Below are 14480 nucleotides of genomic sequence, written 5' to 3'. Positions count from 1 at the left end.
TATTGATGTGCAAAATCGTTTTTTTTCAAATTAAAATTATTTATAACTTCTTACCCACGGGGAAAATGTTAAAATGATGGAATATGACAGAGTCAGATAACTGCCGATTTTGTTGTCAGGAGCAGAGGTGGGTAGTAACGCGCTACATTTACTCCGTTACATCTACTTGAGTAACTTTTGGGATAAATTGTACTTCTAAGAGTAGTTTTAATGCAACATACTTTTACTTTTACTTAAGTATATTTATAGAGAAGGAACGCTACTTTTACTCCGCTACTTTTATCTACATTCAGCTCGCTACTCGCTACTAATTTTTATCGATCTGTTAATGCACGCTTTGTTTGTTTTGGTCTGTCAGACAGACCTTCAAAGTGTCTGCCTTACTGGTGACGTTTCACTTCGTTCCACCAATCAGATGCAGTCACTGGTGACGTTGGACCAATCAAACAGAGCCAGGTGGTCACATGACCTGACTTAAACAAATTGAAAAACTTATCGGGGTGTTACCATTTAGTGGTCAATTGTACGGAATATGTACTGTACTGTGCAATCTACTAATAAAAGTTCCAATCAATCAATCAAAAGTGTGAAGGAAAAAAGATACTTCTTTATTTCAACCGTACATCCCGTCAAAAGCCTAAAGACTGACTGCACAGTTCCTGTCTTCACAATAAAAGTGCCGCTCCATCGCGCCTGCACTTTCAAAACAAGAGTCTCCGAAAGCCAGCGCAAACAAGCTAGCAAGCTAGCAAGCTAAGGAGTTTGACGCCAATATATTTCTTGTAAAGTGTATAAAAACGAATATGGAAGCTGTACAAATAAGATGCCAAAAACCCACCACTTTCATGTGGTATTAGACAGAAAGGAGGAACTTTTCTTCTCCTCCATTTGAAAACGTGGACGTTATCATCACTACTGTCTGATTACAATCAACGCAAGTCATCAGAATCAGGTAATACACCAACTTATATTCTAGTCTTCATGAAAGAAAGGAATCTGTATGTTAAACATGCATGTATATTCATTAAAACATCTTTAACATGTAAACAAAAACAGCAAAATAAATACATATAAATTATATACTGTATATATCAATGTATATGTATGTATATATATATACATATATATATATATATATATATATATATATATATATATATATATATATATATATATATATATATATATGTGTGTGTGTGTATGTTACTCATCAGTTACTCAGTACTTGAGTAGTTTTTTCACAACATACTTTTTACTTTTACTCAAGTAAATATTTGGGTGACTACTCCTTACTTTTACTTGAGTAATAAATCTCTAAAGTAACAGTACTCTTACTTGAGTACAATTTCTGGCTACTCTACCCACCTCTGGTCAGGAGTCTGAATCCACCCTGCATTTGTTTTGGTATTGTCATATTGTGTCTTCTTTTTGGGTGGAAGTTGAAAAAAATGTGTTTAAGGATTGGTTTGTTTATGAAGCTTGATGTGGTTTCTGTTATTTTGGGAGAGTTCATTGACAATCATGATTGAATCAATTTAATTATAGTACTCGGTAAAAGGTTTATTTTTAAGGCCCAAAACAGATATTCACTTAGTATTACTTTCTTTAAAACATTTATTCAGTATTTTTTAACTTTAGAAAGTTACATGGTTGAAAACGATAATGATGCCAAAAAACATAAAAAAAAGATGGGAAGTCCTCAAAGGCTTATGTTGAAAGTGTAATTATGTTTATAGATTATATGCTATCTGTTGTTGTATTCCCTAATTTTTAGTGACCTGAACATAATCTGGACTGTAAAAATGTTTTTGTTGTTGTTGTTGTTTGTTTGTTTTGAAAATGTAATTTTGTTTATAAATTATATGCAATCCGTTGTGTTCCAAAATGTTTCTATTTTTTTATTTTATTTTTATTTTTTTTATTTTTTTCAGTGTACATGAATGAAGGTGTGTGTTGCTGAACCCGACTTGGACATTATCTGGACTGGACCTGGTTTTAAAAAAAAACCTTTAAACAAAGCTAATTTCATTGACAGCCAGGTCTGGTGAAGATAAGGTCCTTTTTTTTAAATTTTATTTATTTATTTTTTAGATAAAATAAATAAATCTTCTCTTGGATAAAAAAGAAAGTAAAACAATATAAGGATAGTTACATAAAAAAAAAAAAAAAAAAGTAATTAAATGAAAATGTTAGTGGACCAGCAGCACAAACAATCAAGTGTGCTTCAGGGACTGTGTTGTGTCCCTTGCAGAAGTGTTGTCCATGTTGTGGGAACCAGAATATTGGTAGCAGAAAGAAACAACCCCTTTTGTGTGAGTGGGTGTGTATGAGTGTGAATGGGGGAGGGAGTTTTTTTTTTGGGTTGATGCACTAGTTGAAAGTGTATCGTGTGTTTTTTTCTATGTTGATTAAATTAAATTAAAAAAAAACCCTGCTTCCATCTTCCATATGAGTTGGGAAATTGTGTTAGATGTAAATATAAATGCAATACAATGATTTGCAAATCCTTTTCAACCCATATTCAGTTGAATGCACTACAAAGACAACATATTTGATGTTCAAACTCATAAATGTTTTGGTTTTTTTGCAAATAATAATTAACTTAGAATTTCATGGCTGCAACACGTGCCAAAGTAGTTGGGAAAGGGCATGTTCACCACTGTGTTACATGGCCTTTTCTTTTAACAACACTCGTAAACGTTTGGGAACTGAGGAGACATTTTTGAAGCTTCTCAGGTGGAATTCTTTCCCATTCTTGCTTGATGTACAGCTTAAGTTGTTCAACAGTCCGGGGGTCTCCGTTGCGCTATTTTAGGCTTCATAATGCGCCACACATTTTCAATGGGAGACAGGTCTGGACTACAGGCAGGCCAGTCTAGTACCCGCACTCTTTTACTATGAAGCCACGTTGATGTAACACGTGGCTTGGCATTGTCTTGCTGAAATAAGCAGGGGCGTCCATGGTAACGTTGCTTGGATGGCAACATATGTTGCTCCAAAACCTGTATGTACCTTTCAGCATTAATGGCGCCTTCACAGATGTGTAAGTTACTCATGTCTTGGGCACTAATACACCACCATACCATCACAGATGCTGGCTTTTCGACTTTGTGCCTATGTTTACATCATCGAGTGGTCTGCTGTTTCCTCGCTTCCCTGCTCCCTGTAGGTTTAATGTAGATCATAAACCATGCATCTCACCTGGACAGAATAAGTCTGAGTAGGTATTCCAACTAGTTGGTGCACTTTAACAGCCATTTAGGATCCAAAACTGGCGAGGACAGCACGAAAAGACGCTCGTATGCAAACTTCCGATCGCATTTATTTAATATTTAGAATGCAATGTGAATGTGAACGAGGTCAAAATGTCCGAAAAAAGTGCAGTTCTTAATAACTTGCTTGTCATGTAATGTCAGCTTTACTTTCATAGCGGACGTTTTATTGTGTGCACAGCTTAGATTGGTATGCCAAAAGAGTGCTGCAAAGAGGATGAATGATATGTTAATGATAGCCACGTACAACAGGTCGTAAATTGAGCTGATTGTTCCTCCCCCCTTCTTTGCTTGTTCAGCTCTAGTTTCTATTAACTGTGTCCTACTCTGATTGGACCAACAGCGCACACATTTTGAGGGAGCGACAAGTTCAAATGAACATCCAGCGATGAATAGCAAAAACTGTGTTAAGATTAAGAATAATGGTGTGTAAAGAGTGATTGGTAATGTCAAAGAATCCAAAAATACATCAACTGGCCAGCGGTTGGGCCAAACAGAGAGGGAGCCACTTTGTTGTGTTTGAGGCTAAAAGACAAACAAAGTGGGTGCACAGAAACTGTCCTCCAGTGCACCTGCAGCCATCCATTCCAGACCCGAGTGGTAGTTGTGACCTTGGACACCTGCAGTGAGATGTACAGTGACTAATGATGTTCACTGTAAACAGGAAGAGTCCAAAGGTGCAGACACATACTGCTTGGGTTTCTAATTGGCTCTCTGGGCCCAATATTTGCTCATAGGGAAAGTTTCTGAGTTAAGATTTCTACAACACACACAAAATATGCTTCAAAGGGCCAATTTTTTTCAGGCCAGAAGAAATTGACAAAACTATTTTAAATAGCTTCAACATAACATACATAAGTAACAAACAGCATAATAACAACATAGCTGTAAACTAAGGAAGGCACACACTACATACACAAAGCCTAACCAGGCGTTTTTTTTTTCTCTCAAGGAATTCTGAAATAAAATCATGTCTGAAGCCCAGAACACTCTACACATTTCCCCAGTTTCAGTTTAGAGATAAGGAAAGATTGGCCTGGCCCACTAGCATCCCTCTTTATGTTTGTGAACTTTATAGTCTATACATTTAGAGTGATGTGATAATCAAACACTCTAGAAGTCTAGAATGAAAGAGCAACAGTATATAAGAGAATTGACAGAGTGTGTGTACCTTCAGTGCGCAGTGCCTCGTTAAAATCCAGCCGCTGTTGCTTAGGAGGTGAAGCGTGTCTCTCTTTACTAGCTTTGTCGATGCATGTTGCTTTTGTAGCTGTTTCAGCAGATTTGAATCGCTAGGATAGGATCTTTGATCCAAGACACAACTTACATTTAACTAAAATGTTCTTTTCTTTGTGGTCGACAAAAGAAAAGTAGTGAGAATATCTCCATGTTAAGAAAACTCCGCTTCGGGCTTCGCCATGATGTCTTGTTAGTAAGCACAGACACGCCCCGTCCCAAACACACACATACACACAGACAGCACTCAGATCTTCTCAGTTTTTAGCCGATACTACATACTTGCCAACCCTCCCGGATTTGCGGACCTGAGTCCAGTGTGCGCACACAAGCAGACGAAGCAGCAGAACGAGACCATAGTCTAAGAGCGCAGGGGAGACACTTCTCCAGGGCCGATGTATGCTCGGGGCAACACCTTTCACCTTACCCGGCAGTGGGTCTCCACAGCGGACGACTTTAGGGTGAATGATGAGTCCAGCGATTAGTTGCAAATCTTGCTTTATTGATTGCTTGTACACAGCCAATCCAACACAAAACCAACTAGTCCCTCCCTGCACTCACGCTACGCTCCCTCTCTTCTCTCGCCCACACACTCACTGAAGTCACTCACCTCACATGCTGTCACCTATTAAAGGGCCACACACACACATACTCTACTCTCATAACACACAGTACAGTTAGTAGAACAACTTTGTTTTCATTACTGTGTATTTGATAGGCGCCATTGTCCCGGAATTGTATTGCATTGTACTTTCAAGTACAACAATGAGTAGATGAGTGTTATGTGTGTGTATATGTGTAAATAAATGAACACTGAAATTCAAGTATTTCTTTTATTTATATATATAATAAAATAAATAAATAAATATATATATAGCTAGAATTTACTGTAAGTCAAGTATTTCATACATATATATATATATACATATATGAATGAAATACTCCAGTTGGTGAATTCTAGCTGTAAATATACTCCTCCCCTCTTAACCACGCCCCCAACCACTCCCCGCCCCGCCCCACCCCCGACCACGCCCCCACCCCCCACCTCCCGAAATCGGAGGTCTCAAGGTTGGCAAGTATGCGATACTACATAAAAAAGAACGTAAAATAACGCAGTAACGCATCATGTAGTAACGGTAACTGAATTACAGAATATAAAAAATAACGCGTTAGATTACTATTTACCGCCGTTACTTTGTAACGCGTTAGTCCCAACACTGAAGATTTGGCACAATTACACTAACATCATATTGGCTCTTGACATGGGACACGCTGGATCAAAGTCAAATTATTTTGGGGATTATGATATTTGCTGTGCCCTATGGTTGAGTGATGAGCCATCTAGGGTACCCGTGTCAAACTCAAGTCCCGGGGGCCAATTTTGGCCCGTCACGTCATTTAACGCGGCCTGTGAAAGCCTTTAAATAATAGGAGTCAATGAAGCATTTTATCATTTACTAAATCTAATCTTTTCATCGTGACAGACAGAAATACATGTGTTGCATGTTAGAGTATATTTTAAACTTTATTATCTAATAATGCAACAAATTAAAATATTTAGTTTCAAAATGAAAACTAAATAAATGTCTGCTTGAGTTATATCAAAGCAAGTTATTCCTATTATTGGGGCGGTATAGCTGGGTTGGTAGAGTGGCCGTGCCAGCAACTTCAGGGTTGCAGGTTCGATCCCCGCTTCCGCCATCCTAGGCACTGCCGTTGTGTCCTTGGGCAAGACACTTTAACCTACTCAGTGGCCTTGTGGTTAGAGTGTCCGCCCTGAGATCGGTAGGTTGTGAGTTCAAACCCTGGCCGAGTCATACCAAAGACTATAAAAATGGGAGCCATTACCTCCCTGCTTGGCACTCAGCATCAAGGGTTGGAATTGGGGGTTAAATCACCAAAAATGATCCCCGGGCGCGGCCACCTCTCCTGCTCACTGTTCCCCTCACCTCCCAGGGGGTGATCACAGGTGATGGGTCAAATGCAGAGAATAATTTCGCCACACCTAGTGTGTGTGACAATCATTGCTACTTTAACTTCACACACATCCATCAAATTGTACACTGTAGAAATGACAATAGATTTCACAGTAAAAAAAAATCTGGCAGCTCAGTTGCTAGGATTTTACAGTAAAAAAAACTATAGTACCGTTTTTCCATTTACAGTAATATGCTGTAAAACCATCGTAAATCTTACAGTGAAGTTGTGGCAACTCAGCTGCCACTTTGTTTTGTTTTTTTACTGAAAAATATACTTTTTTTGACAGTGTATGTAATACAAATATAATAATCAAATGCAGAGCAATTAACTTTATAATGTCATGAGGCGAATTCTTACACATTTATATTCATAAATTATACACGGTTACAAGCGACCCTCTTTTATAGTCTTTGGTATGACTCGGCCGGGGTTTGAACTCACAACCTACCGATCTCAGGGCGGACACTCTAACCACTAGGCCACTGAGTAGGTCCTGCTCCTACTACAACTTCTTTGTGAGTGGCTGGGTCAAGGAAATTGGTATCAAGACACTCCCGGATAAATATGTATGGTTTTTGCTCGGGTAAGGTTGCATTTCATGATTCATCTTGGTGTCTCGCGAGGACGCCTCCATGGAAACAAACAGCGACTACTAACACCTCACAATTACTGACACCCGTGACTTCATGTCCATTTAACAATTACTGAATCATCACTATATCTCATTTTTGGTTTGTTGTCATACGTAAACACAAACAAGAGGGGCGACGTAGAAGTACCTTTCCTGACAAAGTTGACCCTAACTCTCTGCTTTCTGTTTGTTAAAAACAAAATACAAACAATATCAAGATAATACTTCAATGGGAAATACGATATGAGTAAAGTATGTAACAAATATATCAAACAAACCTCTTAAGGCCCAAGCTGCTTGTTTACATGCTTATTTTTATTTCTCTTTGCTATTTGGGCTTATTGGACCCTAATTAGAATAAAAACTCAGAATCATCTTTTGATATGATGTACTTAGTCCATAAGTACACAAACGTGTACCTCATGTTTAGTGGCATGCTAATTCTTATTTTTTACACTTTTTTTCCCCAAATTCCATTGTATGTTATACTCTTCTGACACCACCAGATGGCAGTATAAGTGTCCACATAAGCGGCCATAAGACCCCAATTCAGTAGTGTACACAATTTAGGAAAAAAGAGCTAAAAGGTGCTGTCCACGCATGTGGCCAGTAAGGCCTTAAGAGGTTTTAACGAAGTGGTCACTGCAAACTTGTGCGTTCTTCGACTCTCTCCTCCCCTGGATTGGAGGGCTCGCCACTTTGTCGTCGTCATTTCCTAAAATTTCTCTACCATTCTTGACTACCTCTCAAGGAACTCTGAAAAATACATTAGTCCGTTTCGCGATTTGAACGGTTCGTACAACTGAAAAACAACACATCTCTTCGAGAAATGCTAAATGTGTCATGATCTGTGGTCTGGATCATGTTTTATGTTATTTTCTGTTTAAGACCCCACTTGGTTCCTGTTTGCGCTCCCTTGTTTGTTTTAGTTTCCATGACGACTGATTAGTTTCACCTGTCTCATGTGTTCGGATCACGCACCTGCTCTAATCAGAGACTATTATTTAAGCCTGTTTTGCCAGTTAGTCGTCCTGGCGACATTGGTCTGTTTTGACTTTTCTTGCCATAGTTTAAATGAAATAAGTTTGTTTCGGTCATATAATAAATGATAAATGATAAATGGGTTATACTTGTATAGCGCTTTTCTACCTTCAAGGTACTCAAAGCGCTTTGACAGTATTTCCACATTTACCCATTCACACACACATTCACACACTGATGGAGGGAGCTGCCATGCAAGGCGCTAACCAGCAGCCACCAGGAGCAAGGGGTGAAGTGTCTTGCCCAAGGACACAACGGACGTGACTAGGATGGTAGAAGGTGGGGATTGAACCACAGTAACCAGCAACCCTCCGATTGCTGGCACGGCCACCCTACCAACTTCGCCACGACCATCAACCATTAACCATTTTGTGTGACCAGTTTAAGAGTACAGACTATACATATAAAACAATCATACACATTTACACACAAAAGGAAAAGAAAAGAAAAGAAAAAGCATGACCGAAAAAGGAATAGCTTATATTTGCCTATCCTAAACCTTCACTGAAAATAAAATTACCTGGAACATCAACGTAAAAAAAAAAAAAATCTAAATCAAGTTCATGCTGTTCGATTCATGCCGTGTCCTGTAAGTCTTTTTGTTTCACGTCCATAGTTTTTGCTATTTGTTTAAAGCCACATTTTAGTGAGTTCTTTCATGTTTTTAGTTTCATGTTTCATGTCCATAGTTTATGCTAAGTCTTAGCTTTTGTTTTCTGCGTTAAGCTGTGCGCTTTTTGTAGTACTTTGAGTAGGAATAATTAAATAATGCTCCTTCTTTCAAACCTTGTCCAGTATAGTCCGATTGCATCCTGGGAAAACAATCCTCGCAGTAAGCTGCGAAAACCTCCACGTTATGACCAAATGGCGCCGAGTACCCATTGAGAACAGACGCTGCTTGACCACCACGCATATTTAATGAGCCGGACATGACGTCATTTAAATCCAAGCAATTGATGGGCATTGAATTTGCAACAAAAATATGATTTCCTCTCCTCTATAACAGTCTTCCCCTTCTCTCGCTTTGCCCCAATTGGCCTCATCAGGCCTGTGTTGCGCAGACTTCAGTTGGGATTTTAATTGGCCCTCTACAATCAACATCCCAGCTCTTCAAGGATGTGTTCTCTCCTCAGCTAGGTTACACTCAAGGACCAAGGCTGTGTTTTGAAGTGGCCTCACGCTGAGTTTTGGAAAACCGCTCACAGTCCAGACTTTAAAACATAGATAAGAGCGCATCTTACATCAGGGTGCTATTTTACCATATCTATGTATCTCTCTGTACTTTTAATTAGTTCATTGCATTTATGCAGTATTCATACACATACCATGTGACAAGGCCTTTACCTTTATAAGGGAAACTGCATTTCTAGAAGATTTGAGTGTGTGTGTGTCTGTGTTTCTGCTGGTATTATTTATAGCCGGGTACTCACCTGGGGCTTCAATAAGCTGTTTGTAGATACCGAGGAAAGCAGACTCAGCCTCCTTACTCCGCTTGTTCAAAGTGACCACCTGCAAGGACATAAATACCAGTAGGTAAATATTAGTAGATAAGCCTGGCATAAGCGTAAATCAACAAGTACGGTATGGAAGCCTACGCTGAATTTAAGTACTTTTCTGTCAACCTCAGAGGTTCCACTGTACAAAGTGAACTTAACAGTTTACCAGTGACGTGCGGTGAGGTTGATGGCTGGTGAGGCACTGACTTCATCACAGTCAGATTTACAAACATATGAACCCTAAAGAGTATCTTATTCACCATTTGATTGGCAGCAGTTAACGGGTTATGTTTAAAAGCTCATACCAGCATTCTTCCCTGCTTGGCACTCAGCATCAAGGGTTGGAATTGGGGGTTAAATCACCAAAAATGATTTCCGGGCGCGGCGCCGCTGCTCCCCACTGCTCCCCTCACCTCCCAGGGGGTGAACAAGGGGATGGGTCAAATGCAGAGGACAAATTTCATTACACCTAGTGTGTGTGTGACAATCATTGGTACTTTAACTTAACTTTAACTTTACACATACAAACTGTAGCACACAAAAAAGCACATTTAATAAAAAAAACGTTATCATGGTCTTACCTTTACTTAGAAATGAAGTCCACAACTAAAGCCCTCACTTCAACTTTCCACGTGCAAGATTGAATCTATTTAAAAAAGTGTAACCGAGGGTTTATAAATGTCGCCTATACTGTATGAAACTACAAAATAACAAACACGGAGGCTCCAGTTTACACGAGGACCACTTTATTTACCTTCTTTCAAAAACCTCCGCAACGTGACATCACTTTCGCTCTTAGCGCCTTCAAAATAAGAGCTCAAGGCATATACTGTATAACAGCGCATAACAGGAACTTAACATCACAAAGAGGAAAGCCCATGAAAATAGGTTACAAAAGTTATTTAATAAGAAGCCAAAAAGTGCAAAAACAATAATGTTCGTGTTGGAGGAGTTGTGAATTAGGTACACCTGCAGTCTGCAGGTGTATCTAATGTTGTGTCCCTGCAGTCATTCACAACTCCTCCAACACCAACATTATTGTTTTTGCACTTTTTGGCTTCTTATGAAATATTTTTTTTAAATAGATTCAATCTTGCACGTGGAAAGTTTAAGTGTGGGCTTTAGTTGATATAACAATTCTACGGCGGGGGTGCAGGAGGCGAGCCTCACACAGTGCGTCTTTTGCAACCGTTTTATGATCGCTCAGCACAAGAAATACTTTACACACATATAGTTGTTGACAAAATACACTGTACATTATATACCTCAGCTAACTAAACTATGGAAATGTATAATATAATTCATATAGCAATACGGTCTCACTGCACAGCAGGCCAGCAGTTAGCCGAGTCCGGAATCCATGTTGAGGCACTGAGTGACGTGCCTCAACTGGCTGCTGTTCACCGCACCGTCTCTTCTCAGTATTTGAACGGCAAATGTAAAAATTCAGCGATTTTGAATAAAAATAATCTAAAACTGGTGAAGTTAAATGGAAAATAACTTTATAGAATAATCACTGGATACATATAACAATTTAATTTTTTTTTTTTTCTTTTTACATTTTTTTTTCTTTCCATGATGGCAGGTGAGGCCCCACCTCACCTGCCTCTAGTGACTGCACGTCACTGCAGTTTACATATTAGGTTTAGAGATGTCCGATAATATCGGACTGCCGATATTATCGGCCGATAAATGCTTTAAAATGTGATATCGGAAATTATCGGTATCGGTTTCAAAAAGTAAAATGTATGACAATTTAAAAACGTGTACACGGACGTAGGGAGAAGTACAGAGCGCCAATAAACCTTAAAAGCACTACCTTTGCGTGCCGGCCCAATCACATAATATCTACGGCTTTTCACACACACAAGTGAATGCATGCATACTTGGTCAACAGCCATACAGGTCACACTGAGGGTGGCCGTATAAACAACTTTAACACCGTTACAAATATGCGCCACACTGTGAACCCACACCAAACAAGAATGACAAACACATTTCGGGAGAACATCCGCACCGTAACACAACATAAACACAACAGAACAAATACCCAGAAGCTCTTGCAGCACTAACTCTTCCGGGACGCTACAATATACACCCCCTTAAAAAAAATAATGCACTTTGTGACTTCAATAATAAATATGGCAGTGCCATGTTGGCATTTTTTTCCATAACTTGAGTTGATTTATTTTGGAAAACCTTGTTACATTGTTTAATGCATCCAGCGGAAATTAGGCATAATAATGTGTTAATTCCACGACTGTATATATTGGTATCGGTTGATATCGGAATCGGTAATTAAGAGTTGGACAATATCGGAATATCGGCAAAAAAAGCCATTATCGGACATCTCTACTTGAAATAGAATCATTTCACAAACGTTAAAGACACTTGGAGTGTTTGTGATGATGGTGTTTTTTAGTAGAGCAAAGCAATGTTTGGGGGAAAAGTCACGCATAGAGAGCCTTAGATTTACTGGAAATGGCTCCCGTCTTGCCTGGGTAGACATGACGACGGCATCATGTTTAAAGAAATATCCTGAAGATCAAGCAAAGCCTTCCTCCCCATCACTGCCACCAAGAGCTCAGAGGAGTTCATGTAAGATGGAAAAGGCCGGCGCCCAATCAATACAGATGCAATAGTCTGAAGCTCTCAGCCAACTCCCAGCTTCATTGTGTTGTTCTTTCACTCTCTGCTTTACCACCGGTTAAATCAACCTCACCTACCAGTCCTTTCCTAAACAAGATGTCGGTGTAGCCGGTCGCTGCAAAACGTGGCAATTGAAAACATTGTTAGGCTGTATTATAAAAATGTATTTCACTACATTTTTCTAATCGACTAATAATCTAATACAGATCCTCTAGGATGGCACAATCCACTCGTCCAAGGATGCCATGCCATGTCCACCAGAACATTGTGAATAATGTGAAGGTGATACGAGGACACAGTTACATTTCCAACATCCTGGGGAACCTAATCATTACATCACAGGGGTGTGTGTACACCTCCGATCAGGAAATTAGCGAGTGAACCGCACCATATATTTCGACAACAACCATGATGGACATATACTGTACATGCAAATATTGCTGGTTATACACTGCAAAAAGTCAGTGTTCAAAAACAAGAAAAAAAATACAAAAATGAGGGGTATTTTACTTGAACTAAGCTAAATGATCTGCCAATAGAACAAGAAAATTTGGTTTGTCGAGACTTTCCCAAACAAGTCAAATTAGCTAACCTCAATGAACCCAAAAATACCTTTAAAATAAGTATATTCTCACTAATAACAAGTGCATTTTTCTTGGTAGAAAAAAAAATTAGACATTTTTCTCAATATGTTGAAAAATATAGCGACTTATACTCAGGAGCGACTTATGTGTGAAATTATTAACACATTACCGTAAAATATCAAATAATATTATTTAGCTCATTCACGTAAGAGACTAGACGTGTAAGATTTCATGGGATTTAGTAATTAGGAGTGACAGATTGTTTGGTAAACGTATAGCATGTTCTATATGTTATAGTTATTTGAATGACTCTTACCATAATATGTTACGTTAACATACCAGTTGGTTATTTATGCCTCATATAACGTACACTTATTCAGCCTGTTGTTCACTATTCTTTATTTATTTGAAATTGCCTTTCAAATGTCTATTCTTGCGACTTATACTCCAGTGCGACTTATATATGTTTTTTCCCTTCTTTATTATGCATTTTCGGCAGGTGCGACTTATACTCCGAAAAATGCGGTACACTATGTACATACATCGTTTGGCCATATTTTTCATTGTTGATGCTTTTTGTACAATGTGCTTTGAAATGATTTTTAATGGGGTTTTTATTTTATTAAAAAACAACTAGCAACAAATGGTTAGTGCCACCACTGCACTCCTGGCCCTCCAGGAGTGAGAAACTCTTACCTTGCCTAGATGCAAGTAGACATCAGTCACACACACACAAACACACACACACATATATATGTCGTGCCTACTTTGTGTGGACCCACATTTGGTTAGTAGGTTGTGAGGGCCCCCTTTCCACTATAGCTAGAATGATGAAAAATATATATCTAGCACTAGATGGGAGTAGAGAGTTGCAACATCACTTCAGAATGCAAAACACACAAAGTAAAAAAAATATTGTACTTCTGTAGTTGTGAGGACCAGGCAAATGTCCTCACAAGTCAAAAGGTCCTCACAGAAAGGATGGTTTGTCAAGTGTATGTCCACACAAGGATGGTGAGACAAGTGCACACACACACACACACACACACACACACACACACACACACACACACACACACACACACACACACACACGGGCCAGGTACGACCACACCCACTGTGTGTGTATATAGATGCAAGTTGATGATCAAAGCCCACCAGGAGGTTGTGCATAATATGTGTTGATCAGAGAGTCATCTTCATCTCAATGATAATCCAGCTGATGCCAAGCACATGGGACTCCAAAAGTCAGAAGTCTCACGCTGGCAGATTAAGGCACAGGCACAGCTTGAGGACCTCCATGTTGGCAACCCTCGTATCCTAATCTTGGATGCAAGATACACCTCTGGCACGGGTTGGGGTTCATAGAGCATTCTGTATTTTCCCTCAAATTGTGATCAAGAATAAGGTAACCAAGAGATTGGGCTAGTAGTTAGTATTCCTCATATACCTCTTCACGCTGCTGCAGAGTGGACCGTGTCTCTGAGACCAGGCTGCTGGGAAATACTTCGGGGGTACCACCCTCAAACCAGTCTCAATCCGCCTCCATGTGTTCATATATATATATATATATATATATATATATATATAT

At 39.2% G+C, this 14480-nt stretch overlaps 1 protein-coding gene across 1 annotated transcript in view; it reads right to left on the bottom strand.

The window, feature by feature from the left end:
• The window catches only part of LOC133595358 (homeobox protein cut-like 2), a 328330-nt gene that overhangs the window by 84764 nt on the left and 229086 nt on the right, over window positions 1–14480 (bottom strand). The window contains exon 4 of the mRNA XM_072914271.1: window positions 9591–9669. Coding sequence (XP_072770372.1) covers window positions 9591–9669 — 79 coding nt within the window. The remainder of the gene's footprint in view (window positions 1–9590; window positions 9670–14480) is intronic.

The sequence above is a fragment of the Nerophis lumbriciformis genome, linkage group LG12 (genome assembly GCF_033978685.3).
Source record: "Nerophis lumbriciformis linkage group LG12, RoL_Nlum_v2.1, whole genome shotgun sequence".
NCBI lineage: Eukaryota > Metazoa > Chordata > Actinopteri > Syngnathiformes > Syngnathidae > Nerophis > Nerophis lumbriciformis.
Note: the sequence above shows the minus strand (reverse complement) of the source record. Positions and strands in the feature narration are given on the sequence as shown.